Raw genomic sequence first — 19,298 nt, forward strand, 5'->3', positions numbered from 1 at the left:
TCATCAGTCTCCGTAGAGGTGGAATATAAACACCAACTCGTATTTCTGCACATTGGATTTATGTTCACACAGCCATCATGTTTAACAGCTTGTGCAGCCAAAATACACTGCCAAAGTTCCCAAATTCTAAAATTCAAAATGGAACATGTAACTTGCAATTGATGCAACTTGGATATATGAAATGTAACCAATATTGATATTAACTGTGGCATGTATGAGTAAATATGTCATCTTTTAGTGTATCTGCACTAACCTTAATTTAAGACACCAAATTAGAAACTGTTCAAGCACTTACAGCTCTGGTAGAACAGATTACATAACAGATGATCATATGCACATGGAAACTATTTACCAAAGAGCATTTTTATGCAAGGCAAACATAGGCCTTTTCTTCGACATTTTCTTAGGTATTTAGAGCAATGAAAGCTTGATAGCGCATACCCTGTGCCCTGGTGCAGCTTCATATCTGCCATTAATGCTCAAAAACATTCCTTTCTTTCTCAAGTGTGCACAAGCTGTGACATCAGGCACACAATTCTTCTGGTTATATTTGTGAAAAAAATTTTTAAAGCATTCCTGACACATTTTACAGCATACGGGAACAACATAGCATCAGTGAAGTATATTTGGCATTTTAAAATGAATTAAGTCTCTTTAACTAAAATGTGTACTTCTTTTACCTTATATTTTTTCCTTCTGTCATAGTGAGAACAGTATTGCAGCTGCCACAAGTGCTCATACTTGCAGCTAAAGACTAGAAGGAATGTATTATAACCATGTTTAATTTAACTAGTGGTGCACATGGTTACTGTAGTGTACTGCTGAAATTTGCAAGCAGGAATGAAAGGGGCAAAACAACATAGGACTGTCGTGTTGGCTCTCCCATGTTGTGTTTGTAAATTTAGGCTGTACACTGCACTAATGAGGAATGAAGTGTCTCAGCTGAAACTGTTTTTGGTGCACATTGTTATGAAATAACGTGCCAAAGTTGCACAGCAGTATGTATTATGATTGATGAGCGTGTTTACTTACAGAGCTCATAAGTGGCAAATAGCTCAAGGGCAATTAAAGTAAGCCTCCCTGCTCAAACTTTGAGTTTCACTTTATTATTAATTCAAGATACAATCCATTAGATACAAAGTATATACAGAATTTGTAAATCAAGATACTGTTGCAGTTTATACAGAATATGTATACTAAAGCTCATCCATCTAAAAGTAATGTGCACAAAAATCTATCACATAGACATATTTTGATGTATTAAAGTAACACAATATGATGAACATCAGGGTGATGTGAGAAGCTATATATGGCAGTAGTGGCAGTATTCTTTCAAGTGGTTCTATAGTCACACTTTGCAGTGTGTCACTTGAAGTGATGCTATGAAGTTCTTGTAGACATGCACATAACCAAATTATGTGTCCCACAGGTCAACAGGCACATATTAAGTGCCAACCACTCGGGGCTCTTGCATGCACTCTAAAAAACTTATTCGATTTCACTTAATTTTATACAAGTTCTCTTTTCATCTTATGGCGACTTGTGTCATTTTTTGAAGCAGCCACTGTAGTGGTAGTAGTACATAAAACATGCACAAAATGCCAGATCTGAGTGTGAAATATTTACCAGACTAGCAATATATTGTTTTTCTTTTTTATCACTATCTCAGAAATTGAGCGAAACGAGGTGCACATGTACTCCATTTGTCACAAAAAACAACAAAATGCAAGCTCTGGTATCCAGGAAGGACCTGTAGCTAGAACAGGGCAGACAATGCACCTCATGCCATAGTGATGGTGTTCCAAAGCATGAGAAAGTGTTTACGTATACCATGAATCATACTATTAATAAAAATTTTCACTCACTGTAAAAAGTGAAACAAAGACTGTCGTCCATATCTTACGAGTACTAGCAGTACCTCATGAACCACCGCACATGCCCTCGTGACTGGTTCAATGATGACAAATCTTATATAATGTGACGTTGTTATACACTGTACCATTGTTCTTTTGAAAAATGGAGTAATTACAGTACATAGCATCAATTATAGTTTGGCTGAGGAAGCAAAATTATTTAAAAATAACGTGGGGTTTGTTGGGAGCTCGCTTTAGCCAAAGCAAGTATTACACATTTTGAGAGGTTGAGAACGGAGAGTCGACTGGCTTTATTCCATAGTAAAAGCAAGTTTGCCGAGTGGCTATGGTGGCACCCTAGTCGGGCAGCCACCTCACTACCAAGAAAGAGCAGGAGGCAATGACCACCACGTGGAGGCCAGGCGAGGTAACTAGATTCGCCAGAAGTGGGGACGTGTAGTGATGGGCGGTCGCTAAAAGGGCTCCCCCCAAGAATGCCGGAGGCTTAGGTGTGAATGGCGGAAGGAATGAAGCGTTAATGTTCAAGATAGGCTGATTTCACGCGGTCGAAGGACACTGTCTCTTCTCTGCCACAAATGTCAATCTTCAAGGTTTTCTCAATGAGGCAATAGTGGCTTGAAAGAGTCACGCCGCAGAAAGACGTGCGTGGTTGTGTCCATTGTTGGGAAACTAAACACAAGCTGCTCGCGGGCAACACGTGGGGTCACGACTTGTTGGAAATCAGTTTAGCAGAGGCAAGTAATATACGTTTTGACAGGTTCAGAATGGAGAGTCGACTGGCTTTATACCACAGTAAAAGCAGGCTTGCCGAGTGGCTGTGGTGGCGCCCCAGTCGGGCAGTCACCTCACTTCCAAGCAAAAGCAGGGGGCAATGACCCCCGCGTAAAGGTCAGGTGAGGTAACTGGATTTCCCAGAAGTGGGGACAATATGTAGTGACGGACGGTCACTACAGGCTCACGAAATGGAAGTGCAAAACAAAATATCTTTACACAACTAAGAAGGTGATAACCAGTCAAGCCACTCGCACAAAAATTTAGTGCCCAAGCGTGATCCCGGCGACTGGCGTTCCTGTGGAGACTATCGAGCGTAGAATGCCAAACTGGCCACGACAGCTATCCGCTGCCTCACGTCCAAGACTTTACACCGCACCTCGACAGCTGCGCCATATTTAGCAAAGTGGACCTGATTAAGGCGTACCACCAAATCCCCATAGACTCCATCAACATACCCAAAACTGCCATCACGAAGCCCTTTGGTTTGTTTGAGTACATGCGGATGCCATTTGGACTCCGCAATTCAGCTCAAATCTTCCAGCAGTTCATCGTTGAGGTCACGCGAAGCCTTCCTACTGTGTTCGCGTACCTTCACGACGTCCTCATCGCCAGCCCTGCGCCTGAAGATCACGAGCACCGTGTATGTGCTTTGTTCCAGCATCTACAGCACTACGGCCTGGTTGTGAACGCCTCCAAGTGTGTTTTCAGCGTATCTGAGTTTTTGGGCCATCACGTGTCACTCGAGGGTATACACCCTCTCCCATTTCACATCAAGGCCATTCACGATTACCCCCAGCCTACAACACTGCACCAGTTATGCCAATTCCTGGGGCTTGTGAATTTTCCAGGCGCTTTATACCGCACTGTGCAGAGCTGCCTTGCCCACTCGCCAACCTCTTTCGGTCAACCGTTGGGCCGTCCTCTGCAATTTCTTGGTCATCAGAAGCCCAGGCCGCCTTTACTGCTGCCAAGTGAGCAGTCGCGAACGCGGCGCTTCTTATCCATCCGTGCAGCAACGCCCCAGCTCGATTGATGGTGAATGCCTCCAGCGTGGTCGTCAGTGCCGTCTTACAGCATTACTTTAACTCCCACTGGAGACCTTTGTCTTTTTACTCTCGGAAGCTTCTTCCTGCTGAGACCCACTACAGCATCTTCGGTCGAGAGCTACTAGTCATCTACACTGCGATACAGCAATTTTGATATAGTCTGGAAGGATGCCAGTTTTACGTGCTGACCGATCATAAGCCACTGGCGTATGTTTTCCGCACCAACTCATCGAAGTACGTGTCACGCGAAGTCTGCCAGCTCACTTGTATTTCGGAATGTCCGACCGACATCCGTCAAGTGAAAGCTGCCGACAACACCACCGCTGATGCCCTTTGTCGTATAGCTCCGGTTGACTCGCCATCTCCAACCGTCAACTGGGCCGCGTTCTCATCCGCACAGCAGAATGACAGAGCCCTCGCCGCTTTTTGGGAGAACCCTCGTTCTCTCCGACTACAGCTTGTGCCCCATCCATGCTCGCCTGAGCCCTTGTGGCGCAATGTCTCAGCAGACCTTCCCCGCGATTTTGTTCCGGCTTCACTACGTCGCACCATTTTCCACACTCTACATGACATGTGTCACCCAGGTATTTGGGCTACTCAGCGCTTTCTCACCTAGGGCTATGTATGGTACGGAATTAACGATGATGTGCACGCTTGGATGCGCACGTGTCTGCCCTGCCAGACGACAAAGGTATCCTGTCATACCAAGACGCCTGTCCAAGCTTTCCTTCCACCTAGCCATCGTTTCGACCATGTTCATCCAGGCATTGTGGGCCCTCTACCCATGTCTCAATGTTATTGTTATATACTCACCATGGTCGACCGTATCATGCACTGGCCGGAGGCTGTTCGCATTCATGACATCACCACTGAGACTATTTCTTGCACTTTCATTTCTGCATGGGTATCTCGCTTTTGTTGTCCTGGGCTGCTATTTTGTAGCGATGCCTTATGCCTAATTCTATGCTATTCTTATCATCCACCATACACGGCCGCCTGATCGCGTTGATAATGTGGGCAGACCGTCGTTCTGACCAATGGCCAAGCGCGAAAAGCCTGAAAAGGCATAGAATCGGAAAAGGCATCGCTACAAAATACCGGCCCTGGCACCGTGACAACAGACTGTGGACGCCAATTTGAGTCCTCCCTGTTTGCTTGCCTTAATCGCATTCGCGGCGCCAGACATTGTCCTACCACTGCGTATCACCCGTGAGCCAACGGCATGGTGAAACCTTTTCACCGACAACTGAAGGCCGCCCTAGCTAACCACCTCAACTGCACCGCCTTGGCTGACGCCTTGCCCCTTGTGCTCCTGGGTTTACGGGCCGTCCTCCAGGCAAACCTACAGTGCTCAGCAGCAGAGCTGGTGTACGGCAGTTCTCTGCATCTCCCCGGAGACTTCTTTACATGAACACAGCTACCATCCCAGCCACAAGCATTCCTACAACACCTTCCGGACTGTGTTAAAGACCTCCAGCCCACTCCGCCCCATCCTTCCCACCACAATACAATCTTCGTGCACCATGACCTGACCACTTCAACACATGTTTTCGTGCGCAGCGCCGTCCGACCTCCAGTAACCCCGGCTTACGACGAACCATTCCGCGTCCTCCACCGCACCCCGAAAACTGCCACCCTACTACAGAACGGCCGTGAAGAGGCAGTCAGCTTTGACCGCCTTAAGCTGGCTTAAGCTGGCATACGTTTGAACTTACTCGAGAGTAGCGATTAGGTAAGCTTAATGAGGTGAGCAGATACTGGCCACAAATTCCAGTTGAGGCCTAATGAATGTCTGATGTATGATGAATGTCTGTCGCGAGTTGTCTGGTAAGGGTAGGAGCACCTCGAAGGTTACGTATAAAATACCCGAGCCTACGTGAGGCTTTAGCAGTTACTTTTTCAATGTGCGCAGGCTATGACAGGTTAGGTGTAAGAAACGTAATTAGAAAAAGTAATGTTCCGAGGATGCTTCCCTGTGGTACGCCAGATGTTACATCGCAAATACTGTAGGTGTAGTTATTGACAATGGTGAATTGCTTACAGAATGAGAAGAAATTCCTTATCCAGGGTACTGTTGGGGAATTGACGTTTAAGCATGAAAGTTTAGCAAGGAGCGATTCAATCGAAGGCCTTAGTGAAATCAATGAATATTGAATCTGCCTGAGCGCACGCATCAATGTTTCCAAAAATGTCTGTAGTGAATTCGATTACCTGTGTCTCACACGATAGCCCTCTTCTGAAACCAAGCTGATTTTTAAAGAAGTTCTTACTCTCTGAGCGATTTGCTACATTTGAAAAGGTTATGTGCTTTTTATACAAGCATTGCAAACAGATATTTTAGAAGGACAGTTTCATTTATGTTAATTAGCTTTTACAGCAACTCTGTCATATTTTTATTGCAATTAATGCATTTCTAGGAGCTGCACATACAAGTGGATTTTGTTATAGCGTAATTTTTCATGGCTCGCATTTGGTAAAGATAGGGAAGCGTACCTGTTCCAATGCATTAGCTATCTCAAGGAGTGCTAATCACTGAAGCTTCTGTATAAATATTAAACCTTGTCATCTGCATAACACAGCCATATGAATGGCTTTGGGCGCAAGCTGTCAAGTGAATGTCGCAAGCCTATTATTATATGGGATATATTACGTTACTTAGGCCAAACCATTTGTATATATAGTGAGGCGAACAAGGAAAATACCAGTGTAGTGTTGTTTGTACAGATAACGTACAAGAGTGTTCCAATTATTACTAGTAATTTAAAATTTTTTAAAAATAAATAATATATTATCAATAACTATTATAAACTTTCATTATTAAAGATCAGAATGTTCTGGATTGCCTTCAAAAATATCAGAACTGTTTACACCAAACTATAGTTTGCGTAGTTTTCTGGTCTGTTTATTTAATTTATTAATATGAGTACAGTTCAGTTTTCCTCCACGACGGCAAGACCATAAAGAATAAAACAATGGTACCACATGTGCCTGACTAAAGCCCCGATTCCTTTCTGCACACTGCACCAGCGCTTGACTTGCATGACAGCAAGTCCGCATACTATGATACAGCACTGCTCCTGCGTGAACTAGAGTGAAATACAAAATATATAAGCATGGCTGTAAAGCTGGCCTGGTAGACCTATGAAACTGACAAGACATTCGATCATGATAGTGGCGTACTACATACATACCAAGAAATGATCTGACTATGTCAGCAAGCGGGTTCATTTTGTACTGCAAGGCAACAGCTTGACGTGACAGCTTTCTCATTGCCATAACAGCATACTATTTCCACTCTCAGTGTTGCAGGAGAACAACGGATGGCACTAATGTACCCGCCAGGAAAGTGAGCACTATGTAACATTCAATGAAGCTGAAATGTCAGGCCAAGAACTTTGCTTATCAATGGGCAGTTCATTTATTGTGGCACACAGACCAGCAGTACATTTTCTCTCTTACTGCTGCTTTGTTACAAAGAGAATAATCTACATCAAAGATGGTATGGGACACCGACAATGGAGCTTAATCTGATGGCTATACTTGATCTGATGGCTCTATGGCCAGAAATGATAACTTTAATTGTTGCTTAATTATTGCTAAGCAAGTGAGCGCGTGATCCCCTTACTTGCAAAAAAATTATAGGAACACTGCACTGTTTGGCCTGCACTATTGCAGCAGATTGAATATACTGACGCATGTTAAATGGGACACATTGTACATGTTTAGTTATAAAGCTGGTGCTTGATCACTTCATTACACAAGCTTTAGCATCCATTGCAATGCCTGGATGTTGTGTGTGTTTTTTTCAAATGCCAGCTGTTAGCACTCAGTTTTTCTTGCATTACTTGTCTTTATAAGTGCTTTGCTTATTAATGGCTTCCCTAGGCATTAACACGGTTTGTTTATTGTAACACAATTCACAGTGTACGTTAACTTATTTGCAAAAAAGTACTAATACTATCTTTACCTGGCCACCAACAGTATTTCCACCACAAGGCAGCATCGTGGCCGCGTCAATCTCGCAGCCATTGCCATCTAACCAGATGGTTGAAGCTGAAGCTGTACAATCGTTGCAAGAAAAAGTGTCAGGTTGGAGCATGCCTTTTGTTCTTACACCTTCATTTCCTGCATATGACACTGACATTACAACTAGGCTCACCCTGTTTCAACTTTGCAGCTACACTGATGTAACCTGCATGGTAACGACAGAATATGTGCAGTAGTACAAATGCACATGTACGAACAACATTTGTATGAAAGCATGTGCATGTGCTTGTTTTTGTGAAAGGAACAGGCGCTTGAAACAAGATCCTGGAAGCATGATATTCCATGCATTGTCTGCTTTCAATTACCAACATGGCAGTCATTCCATCAAGAATCTATGCAGCCAAAGTAAGTACACTTGCTTTCAAAATTGCCGTATGCGTATTTCTGGTATGTATATACTGTGCATTTCTTATTTGTTGGTGACAAGCTTATGTTTGTAATATAAATATAAGCTTTATTAGCTTTGTCAGCTTTTATACTCTTTATGAAGGTGTTTCTCTGCGATAACTCGTATGACCTCTAAGCAATCAGAATGTGTTGTGACTCTTTTCTATGATCTTTGTGGTAGTAGATAAACTTTGGGTTCAATATGTATAATTGGAAATGATATAAAGCCTAAAAAAGTACTCCTTAGATCAAATCTGTGCTTGCTGCATAGCAAGTGAAAATATGCCTCAATAGAACATTAATAGCATGATAAAGAATTTAATTTTGCCAAATTAAAGTGTCCTTCTATGCCTTGTAGAAGTCCTCACCTTTTGTTCTTTTCTCTGTGCAAGTTTACATGAAGTAACTTCTTCAACCTGTTTCTAAGCTTTCTTTAATCTTTTCTCTATTTATGCTGACTTCAGCTACAAATTTGTTTTTAATTCAACTGCAGGCAAATACTTGTAAAAGTCTCTTAGGAAAAAGATTATCAAAGTGTACTATCACTGTCAAGCCCCTAGCAATGGGCAATAACTTATATGCATATTAGCACAGACAGAAGGTGCTCTTAACCTATACAGCATCTTCAGTTAGAAGAAATCCAATTCATAATTACGAGCAAAGTTCAACTCCAAATTACTTTTACAAACTGTCCTTTAGTTAGCGTGCACACAGATATAGATAAAAAATTCTCCCTGTGTGAGCAGTACTTTCTTCAGTAAAATTATTTCAATGTCAGAACATCTTAGTATGCATTCTATACCTTCTTTTACATTCCATTTCACTACACATTCCATGTTCAGCTTATTACCAGCACAGTAGCAGCCAGTTATAATCGCTGTACGCTGAAGTGATAAAACATGTAACCCGTGGTTCAAAGGTGGGTGCCAATCATCAAATCTTACAAAGTATCTCATTAAAAACTGTTGAGCGATGTTGGATTGGCTAGCATAAAATACAAACATACTCCTTTAGCTAAGAAAACTGGAAAATGTTGGGAAAACTAGATATCTTGCACTTACCCAGCATTTCATTAAAATGCAGTGAACTGTAGAACACTACGCAATTCCATCAAATACTTTATGGTATTTGCTTTTACTTAGGTGATGCATACAAATATATGCGTTGGCTCCCATGACTATGAATAATATTCATACACCAGGTGCTTAAACAAAGTATATAACCAAGCTTTAAATGAAAATCATTTAGTGAGCAAAAATGAAATTAGCACTGGGATTACCCATCTTTTGCATATACAGTCAACATCGTATTTTTCGGACTCCCTAGGAGCCGCGACACGTCCCGAAAAATCGGGCAGTCCGTAAAAAGGAATGCATGCGTCTTACTGCACCCAAGGCCACACATCGCCACAAAGACGTCCGAAATCGCTCTGAAGGCCTGCTAGTACACTTATTAGGCATATTCGGTGCTCGTAGTGTGACAGGAGACGGGCGGGTGCACACATGTATAATTAAGGAATTCATACTCTGTCCCGTGACAATTTCCTCTTCCCACTCTTGGTATTATTCACTGCAATACTCCGCGTATGCTTCACCGCGTAACATTGCTATATTGAGACGAAGCTGACTTTCAGGAACCAGAATTGTGCAACGCGTCAGGCTTTCCGAGCTTCGAAACCGTTGGCGAATATTACAATGGTGGAGTTGGCGCCATTGCTAACAGCAGCGAATTGTTTTAATAAAAAAACACGGCACCAAACAGTAAGAAGCATGGTATAGAATATCGAAGTAGCTAGGCCTAGCATTGCCGAGGTGGTGGCTACGGCTGTCAGCGGATCTGCATGCAAAAGCACCTGTTCGAGCGTCAATACAATCAAAATGGCGGCGGTAGTGGCTTCAAGCCGTTTCGGACCTGCGGTCACGGCGAAAAGCCCGGAAAATCGGACGGCGAACGCTTTTTGCCTCCGAAATTCCAGACACTTTTATACATTTACTTTATGGGGTACTGTGGCGGTGCCGGGAAGGCAGGGCATGTCCGAAAAATCGGGTATCTGGAAAATCGGTCGTTGACTGTAGCAGTACTTTTGGCTATCTTGTAAATAACGAAAGTGGCTAACATTTATAAACATTCATACCCATCATAAAATCGTTTAGGAGTGAAGGAAATATGAAAGTAGAAGGCTAGGAGGCTAGAAAGCTAGGAGGAGCTAGAAACTAGAAGGCTAGGAGGAGCACAAAAATCACTTCTTTCCAAAAGATACCTTTATCGTACTGTGATTAATGCTTGTCTTGCACAAGGCATGAAACCTAAATATTTTGCAGCACCAGTGCTTTGGTTACATGTAATGCTTCCTGGCACCTTTCAAAAGCTACTGGTATGCTGAACCAAAGTTGGCACAGCCACATTGAAGCGTAATGTGCACTGCACACACATGTACACACACAAACAGAAATATACTTCTCCAGTGTGTTTTAACTCAGAACAACCATTGAAGAAACTCACCCTTGATGAAATGTTTCAGACTAAGCCATAGCTGACTTAGGAGTACAGTTCCTGCCTCCTCCCACTCAGCATAGAATATTCCAATTATCACATAATCTTTGAACACTTTAAGGCGTACTAAACTAGAAATATTCATTTTATTATGTCTTGCATTTTATTACCTTAAAGAGTTTATTGCTTTTTAGATAGCTGGCGACTTCATAATTGTGGTACGATGCCTCAGTTCATCAAACAAGCAACTCATTCATTATATCACCCTTTAATGCGAGTACTTCAAAATTCATGCAAAGCGCAGTGGCTTCTGGTGCGTTCAGCAGACTTTCTTGTTGCATCATAGAAATCCCCTGAAGTGCTTGTCAATCAGCCCAGTTCAGTGGCTTGCAAGTTGTACCATGACTGTGCCACTGAAATCTTGGCGCACACCATCACATCTGCCTTTTTTCTATTCATTCACCCTATCTTCTTCATATTCGACGCTCATGCCGTTACTTTTGTCCGAACACAGTCTTCCACTTACCTTCTCTTCCCTCTTATACCACAGAGTGTCTAATACTGTCATCTTTTCGGGACACAATCACGTTGTGGCCTGTGACACTTGTACTGGGGTGACCAACCTTTGCATCATAGGTGTGTGATACCAGATATGTGTTGATTTCAGCAATGTAGTGAGGAATCATCAACATGCTAGAAAGTGCGCCTCACTATGCATGCATTTTGAACTAGTCGCATAAAAGCTGACCAAATCATTTGTTGCATATTAGAGAAACTCCGACCCTTTACAATGATTAGAATTGACAGCTATCTAATAAAGAAAAAAAGTGAGACAAAAAATTTTGTGTCGGTACTTTGTTTTACAATGTTATTGAAAGGCCCCTGAAACGGTTCGGACAATTTTTCTAGATGCGTAGGGTACAGCTAAAGTTAATCATTCGCACCACTATTTGTGTGAAGCGTCTCATATTAAGAGAGCTACGGATGATTACATGTTACCCTCCTCCATAGCCATGCATTTTCTCATCAATTCGTTCGCTGAATGATCGCGGCTAAGCTCCCCCTTCACTGGTTATGCGTCATGATGGCACGTCGTGTCATGTACTTCCGGTTCTCTAGGAGTGAGCGCGCGAAGCCTCTCCAACCTTTCCGCCAGCTGCTTGGCAGTCGACCCCAAGTGAGAGCTATCGAAGCAGCGTACGTTGTGAGCATTCTGTCACAGCGCCGAACGTCTCTGGTATACCTGTAACCACAGGCGAGCTGGGCGTTTCGAATGATGGGTGGAGGCATAAACGCAAGCTGATGAATGAACTTTAGCGTAGACGTACGTGAGCGGCCTGATCGGTCTGCACGGTCCAGCCACCTGTTGGCGTAGAGCTTAAAGGGACACCAAAGGCAAATATTAAGTCATGCTAAAGAGATAGATTAGTGCACAAGAATATCTAATGCGTCAATATTATCACGAACAGAGCCTTAATAATCGACAAATTGAGGTAAATGCAGGACATGATTAGAGACTTCTCCGGGACACTCAAGTACTTGCCCGATGAGGAAAGCACACCTCAGTTAAATTCTGCCACTAGTACTCAACCATTCGTCGCAACAAACATCCTTGTATTGTATTTAGATTTGTATTTAGATGAAATAAAATGCTACTTGTCCGGTTCTATTTCATTTTTGGAAAAAATAACTAATTGAAGTTACCCTTGACAACGACGCCGGCGGTCAAAAGGTTTCGTTTTCACTCGACTCCGCTGCCCACGCTTTCGCGTTTCACTAGTTTCGTCATCGCATAGTGCTACGCTGGTTTTGATGGATCGCGAAACTAGCACAAACTGCAAGTAGCAGGGAACTCAACTTTCATTTGATGTCACGGGATGTCTGAACGGTCAACGCCACTTGACCAAAAAGCAGCCGCAGCGGCGACTCCACCACTATGTCTTTGCTCCGTTTTACTCACCGACAGCAGCAAAGGGTGGTATGGCGTATGAAACGTCACCACTCCCCCGATTAGGTGGCGGGAGATTTGAATTTCGAAAAAGGCATTCGGACCTTTCAGGTCCAATTTTCTCGTAAACCAAGTCTTTCTGTGGTGCGAAACAAGTGTTGCGAAGTTTCTGGAATTGAATTTATAAAGTCCACGTCGACCTAGTATTTGCCTTCAGTGCCCCTTTAACCAGCCAAACAAAGAGCTAATATCATTCTAATCAAGTGTAAAACATTTACAAAAACAACGTTTTAACAATTACAGTCCTGCGAAAAATTTACACCAGCAACAAAGAAGGATACACTTCGTCACTGCTACTATGTTTGGTTGAGCTCTCTGCTACCAGGTCGCTGAACCGTGCAGACCATTATTGTTTGCGCTTCTGCTCATCCCGTGAAACGGCACGGTCAAACGGCCAGGCCCTGTCCCCTTGCACTTTCGTTTACCCGAATACTGGACTCGCGAGACGCTATTGTGGCAGTAATCCTCCGGTGTAAAGTGACTGCCACAAATGCGCAAATCCTGGCGCCTATCGGATAGCGACAGTTCGATGCGCTGCAGCCACTCCTCTCGTCTGGTGCCTTGCAGAGGGACACGATGTCGCAGCTTGACATATTGACACATGTACTTATCTTTATCGGGCGATCACGTTTCGCCGCCTAACAAATGTTATCGCACAGCGCGGGACGCCCCTGCATGTATCAAAGTTTATGGAATGTTGTCGACGCTTCTATCCGCTGTCTGTTGTCGCCGAACTTTATGTTATCTGATCTCATCGCCTGACGCGAATGGTGTAGAACTTTGTGGAAGGCACGCGGGTCCCAACGGTTAGTCTGGAACATTCGATGAATGCTGTATAAAAGCCGACGCGCTTGACCCACTGATCAGATTTTCGACGATCGCCGACTGTGTTCGCCGCTATCGTTGCGCTTTAAGTGTAGCCTATTTTGTGGGCACAGGTTCGCCCAATAAAAGCTAGTTTTGTCTTTCACAGTACTGCTACTGTGTTCTTTAACGTCACTACCACGTGACAATATTGTCAGTCGCTACGTTTGTAGCCCACAACGCAACAAAGGCGAATCATGGTGCTCGCAAAATGACTGAGACCGACACTGACCGCGGAGTTCTCGTCAAAATTGAGTACGTTGTAACCAGTGGCGTAGCCAGAAATTTCGTTCGGAAGGCGGGGTGGGGGGGGGGGGGGAGGCTCACATTGTAGCTCGGCCTCCTTCTTATAAAATTTGTCGAGGGATCAAATATATAAATAATAACTGCATTTCCACTGCCAAAGATGCTGCAAACGAATTATTGAACGCTATGCACTGGGAACACAAATAAAATATTTATTCTTTCATAAAATCATATACTCTTATGTCTCAAAAAATTTTCCCGAAGTAATTGATATGAATGCTTCCATGTTTTCTGTCTATCTAATAAGTTAAGAAAATGTCACACGAACTTTAGAACTATATTAATTTGAAACCAGCAAGCCAGTGCATACCGCTGGCATGAAAATGTAAAGGCCATGAAATGAACAAGTTGAGGACAAGAATTTTAATGAAGCTTTGTTATTGAAGAAGTTTGTTTACATTTTTGTACATATGCAACGGCCAGGAAATATCTTAATGGCGCTTTCCTTTGTTACAATGCATTGCGCAGGAGCAGCTGTCACCGGTTGTGTATTGTGAGTAATTTCACTGAAATTATAGTCGCAACAGAGAGCACATATAAAAAACGGGAGTTCTGCAAAGTATATGAAGGCACGTTAAATGAAAGTGAGCCAATGCGAATATATGGTAAACGGGGTACTTTATTTAAAAGTAGTCTCCATGAGCATTTAGATATTTGTCCCACTGACTAATAAAGTCGTGTCAATCCCGTCTCATAAAACTCCTTGGGTTGCTGCTTCAAAAATTCTGTAATTGCCTCTTTCACGTCGTCGTCTGACACGAATCTGGTTCCATTGAGCTACTTTTTTTTAAAATGCCGAAAAATGTGGAAGTCGCAAGGCGACAGGTCTGCGCTGTATGGCGGATGCTGCAACGTTTCCCGCTTTGCCAGTTTTGCGTTAACTGCATGAGCGACGTGGAAACGGACATTGTCATGTAGCAAGACGACCCCATTCCTGAATTTTCCACGTCGTTTGTTCTTGATTGTGACACGCAGCCGATACAGCGTTCCACAATATCGGAAATGATGGATAGTCTCTCCAGGTTTAGCAAATTCCATCAGTAATGGCCCTTGACGATCGAAAAAAAAAGTCAACAACACCTTTACGGCAGAAATGACGCCCTTTGCTTTTTGGGGGGCGGTGAATTCGAATGTTTCCACTGTAAGCTTTGCCGTCATGTTTCAGGCTCGTAGTATTGGCACCATAATTCCTCCCTAATCACAAGTGTAGACAAGAAATCGTCACCCTCATTGTGAGACTGGACTAGATGAGTCAAGGCAGTGCCGAACCTCTCCGTCTTCTGGCAGTGGCTCAAAATTTTGGGCATCCATTGCGCACACAAGAGCCGATAACCGAGATGTTCATGAATTATGGTGGCACCCGAACCGTGACGGATGTTCACACAACCTGCCAGTTCATCAATGCTTATCCTCCGTTCTTGTCTAATCAGCTCATCAACCTTTGCAATTGTGTTGGGGGTGATTGCACGGTGGCTTTGACACGGTCTTGGATCGTCTTTGCAACTTTCACGTCCTTCTTTGAACCGTTTGCTCCAACGTTTCACAGTGGCCAGTGAAATGCGATGTTCAACGAACACGGCAGCCATACGGCGACTAATTAGTTTTTGGGAAACACTGTCAGTTGTCAAAAACCTCACGACACCAGGCTGTTCAACTTTTGGAGCGTCCATTATGTCTCGCAACCATGCTCAACCCAGTGTATGAGAGCATTAAAGAACATTTATCCTCACACCTGCGAGTCACTTTTCTAAATGAGAGACGCCTGGGTGCTACGTGCATGTCTCGCAGATAATGAACCAAACCATTACTGCGCGGGGTGGCTTGGCTTACTTTCATTTGACTCGCCTTCGTACCGTAGAAATGCGAAGATACAATGAAATATACAAATGCGAAGATACAGCTTAAGGGCAAAAAAGTGTCACTGGAAACAAAGTTCACTGCAGGTATACACAAAACCTCGCAACAAGATATTTAAATATGCGTATAAGCCTCCCCCCTCCCCCCTAGCTTTCACTCGCACATACAGCAAGCGGCGCGCGGTCACGATGTTATCGCCCTTCGACTTTATACGGAACATGAAGGCGGAGGCGATGGCAGGAGTGCACTGGGAGTGTCGATATAATTGCTACCGCAATAATATAATAAGAGTAACCGGCAACTGAAGCGTCCCGTGGCCCTTTGCTTTCCGCGAAAGAAGAAGCAGTAACAAAATAGCACTTTTGCCATGTGACAATTTGCGGCACCGCAACGACGTCTTTTTTTTTCTTTTGTGGGGCGGGAAACGGAAATGAAAAAATGCAAAGGAAAGCATGTTGGCCACAATCGAATGCCTACTTTGGGCGCGTAATGTGGCTACTGAAGGGATATCGAAGAAAACGTGAGACGCTTGGTCCACAGAGAACCATACGCATACTGCTCGGTATCCTACACTGGTGAGACAAAACTTTTCGGAGAGGTTGCGCTCAAGCGAACACTTTGCAACCCGTCGAGTCGCCGCAGTGATGGCGGCGAGCGACCATTGTTTCTTTTTCTCGTCTGCTAGCCAGAAAACGTCCAAAACTATGCCAGGCTAAAATCCACTCGGCCAGAGAAAAGCAAACGCGCATCAAAGTGCGCTGCGCAGTGGTCGGGGCAACACGAGAAAAGCGCCTGCGCTCTGGCTGGCTCTGGCAGCCCACTGGTAGCGAGAACAAAAAAAAATTTAATAGGCTCAACGTGTCCTCGCGAATAAAAGTCAAAATTCTAAAAATAAATAAGAACGTAGTTACCTTTCCTGGGTTTAACGTCTTGACATGGATGCTTTGGCGCAGGTGAAAAAAAAATGCTGATATTCTTTTCTGTGATATGATTACAAAAATGAACCACCACACTGCTTTGTACCTTTGTACCAACGCACCTTTGACATCAAAAGTTTAGATGAACATTAAACCCACAAAGTTCCGGAATTTAAAATCTAAAGCACGACTTTGGAAATGTCAATGCACCTTTCGCATGAGACGTTTATGAGAACTTCATATCCATAAATTTTCAGAAATTAAATCCATGCGCTCCATAGATTCCGCGGCCTCCGTGAGATGCTGCGACTAGCCCGCTTGCCATCAAAATGCCCTTGAAACTTTGTGCTCGAATGGGGCCTTGTGTTATGCGACTTCCGGTGAATGAGTATTGCGGCGAAATCCAGCCCGATTTCACAATGTTCGCCCTGAAATGTCTTTTCTAGCGTGAAAAATACATTCTAGACGAAATACAGCATGATTTCCGGTGCCAGGTGTTCTTTTGGTCAGCGGTGCATTACAGCACAAAAAAATTTCGAAGGGGGAGAGGGGGGGCTGTAGCCCCATAAGCCCCCTGGCTACGCCCCTGGTTGTCACACAAGCAGACGACGCTTGCTGTGTGCCGGAAGTGCTTAAGTGCCGTGAGAAATTGTTCTTGGGCATTCTCTTTCTTTTACTTTCTTTTTTATAGAAACAAATTATCTAACATTCCAACTATTACAAAAAACATTTGTTCACCATAAAATTGGAAAAATTATTGATGACGCGCCCTGGGCAGCCAATCGGATAGCTCGCCCTACTAGTATCAATAGGGCTATTTATGTCAAATGGTTAGGGGAGGCAGAAAATTTAGCCGAGCGATGTGCTATGATCGCAGCGATGTACATTTTTAAAACCTTATGATTAATTACACGCTTTACGCAAAGCATTTATAAGCGGCAAATAATGATCCGAAGGACATACTCTGACGACTCAGTATGTTTGTACAAGATCGTCATAATTGTTTAAGGGTCCCTTTAAAACGAAATTGTACACTAAATTATGGCAAGGAATCAGCCGTAGCTCTGAATTTTCAGCGTTAAGGTGGAAGCTCGGTATGAACAAGATGCACATGTAGCGAATTCCTTCTTATGGATGTGTAACAGTCTTGAAATGTCACAATGATGTTGCAACTCAGTTTTAAGTATACACCTTGTATACTTAAATACTATATACTATATTTGAATACTAGATTGTATACAGCTTAAGTATACAATCTAATATTCTCAGTAGAGTTCAAAGCTCTCAAACCTACATTGCTGATTTGAACGCTTGGAAGTACTATTGTAATCCTTAAAGGCTCATTCACACAAGCGACTTCAGGTCGCGCGACCAAGTTGGTCACAAATGGTCGCTTTTCTAAAAAAGCAACTGCATTGGGCATGACCTACTGTACTACTTCCCTGCTCAGTGAACAGAGTGCCAGCACTGGCTCATCTTTCTACAGCTACGAACATTGTGGCGTTACCAGTTACCCCATGCGCTGCACTTTTGTTGTCGTCTGCTCGCACCAAGCCGCACATGATGTTTGCATGGGTGTGCACTCTGTACAACAAAGAAAATGTGCAAAAGTGCATTGATTGAGCAAAATTAACAATAGTGCCACACTGCTTCATGCCTTTATGTAAATAACGACAAGGTAAGATATCTGGCATAAATAAGCTTTATATAATGAGTTCCCAGTTTATGCACATGTGTGGGAAGTGTATCAATTAGGCATGCAGTTTCCAAAAAAGATGAGGCTGCTCTAGTGTTATCTCGCATGCAGAAAATGCAGCTACATGCATTATATTGTTACATGTGGGTTTCGGTTGTACTCCATTACATCACGAGCATGTGTCCGCAACTGCTAAATTGCATGTATTGCAAGTTCGGCGGCAAACGAGGCGTCAATAGGTTTCCCGTGCGAAGTGTACAAACAATGTCGAACTAATCGCAGGCAGAAGCTTACGCTGTAGCTTGAAGAAGACCTCGTATAAGTGCTTTCGAACCATAGAGCAAGGCCGTTTCCAAGCTCGCCTATTTTACGTGCGGCTCAGAACTATTGTCTGAGGTCCCGTCTCGCCACTGAGGATTTGCCTTTAGGCTAAAGTCTCTGTCAATGCACCTTTCTCACATCCGACGTCTCAGCCTTGCGCGGCGCACCAGTACCAGTTCCGTCTCGTTCGGAAAGACTTCTACGATGCATGAGACAGGCAGCCAAGACCGTGAAATGTATGGGGTACCTCCCTCCATACGTGACTAATGAGTTTGCGGTAAGCGCCGAAAGTTTTTTTTTCTCATTTTTTTTCACACTACATTTAAGTGCTGTTCAAATTCGCCAAAAATATATCGTGTATCTAGCCGCGTTCATGGTTGCTTGGATACGGGAGACTCCAAAACCACCATACTATAACCACTGAGAAATACTGTCCCGTGCCACCTGCCGCGATCAGCGAAACCCCTGTACTGCGGATAATTTAAGCATGTTTTCAGGCATTTGAGATATACTAAATTGACTTAAACTGACTCTACTGACATGCTTCGTGCTGACTTTCTAAAGAGAGCCCCCCCCCCACCCCACCCCCCAAAAAAACTGTAGCGCTAAAGAAAGAGAAAAAAGTGATGAGAAGGTTTGCAGTATCACGCAACAATAAGAAAATAATAACGTAATGACAACAGTTGCAGAGTTCAAATACACATTTTC

At 43.6% G+C, this 19,298-nt stretch overlaps 1 protein-coding gene across 1 annotated transcript in view; it reads left to right on the top strand.

Moving 5' to 3' along the window:
• Positions 1-19,298, top strand: part of LOC135907952 (titin-like) — a 284,982-nt gene that overhangs the window by 168,458 nt on the left and 97,226 nt on the right. Inside the window, 1 exon segment of the mRNA XM_070522096.1 lies at positions 7,676-8,086. Within this exon segment, the coding sequence (XP_070378197.1) occupies positions 7,676-8,086 (411 nt within the window).

Source organism: Dermacentor albipictus, chromosome 1, assembly GCF_038994185.2.
Source record: "Dermacentor albipictus isolate Rhodes 1998 colony chromosome 1, USDA_Dalb.pri_finalv2, whole genome shotgun sequence".
NCBI lineage: Eukaryota > Metazoa > Arthropoda > Arachnida > Ixodida > Ixodidae > Dermacentor > Dermacentor albipictus.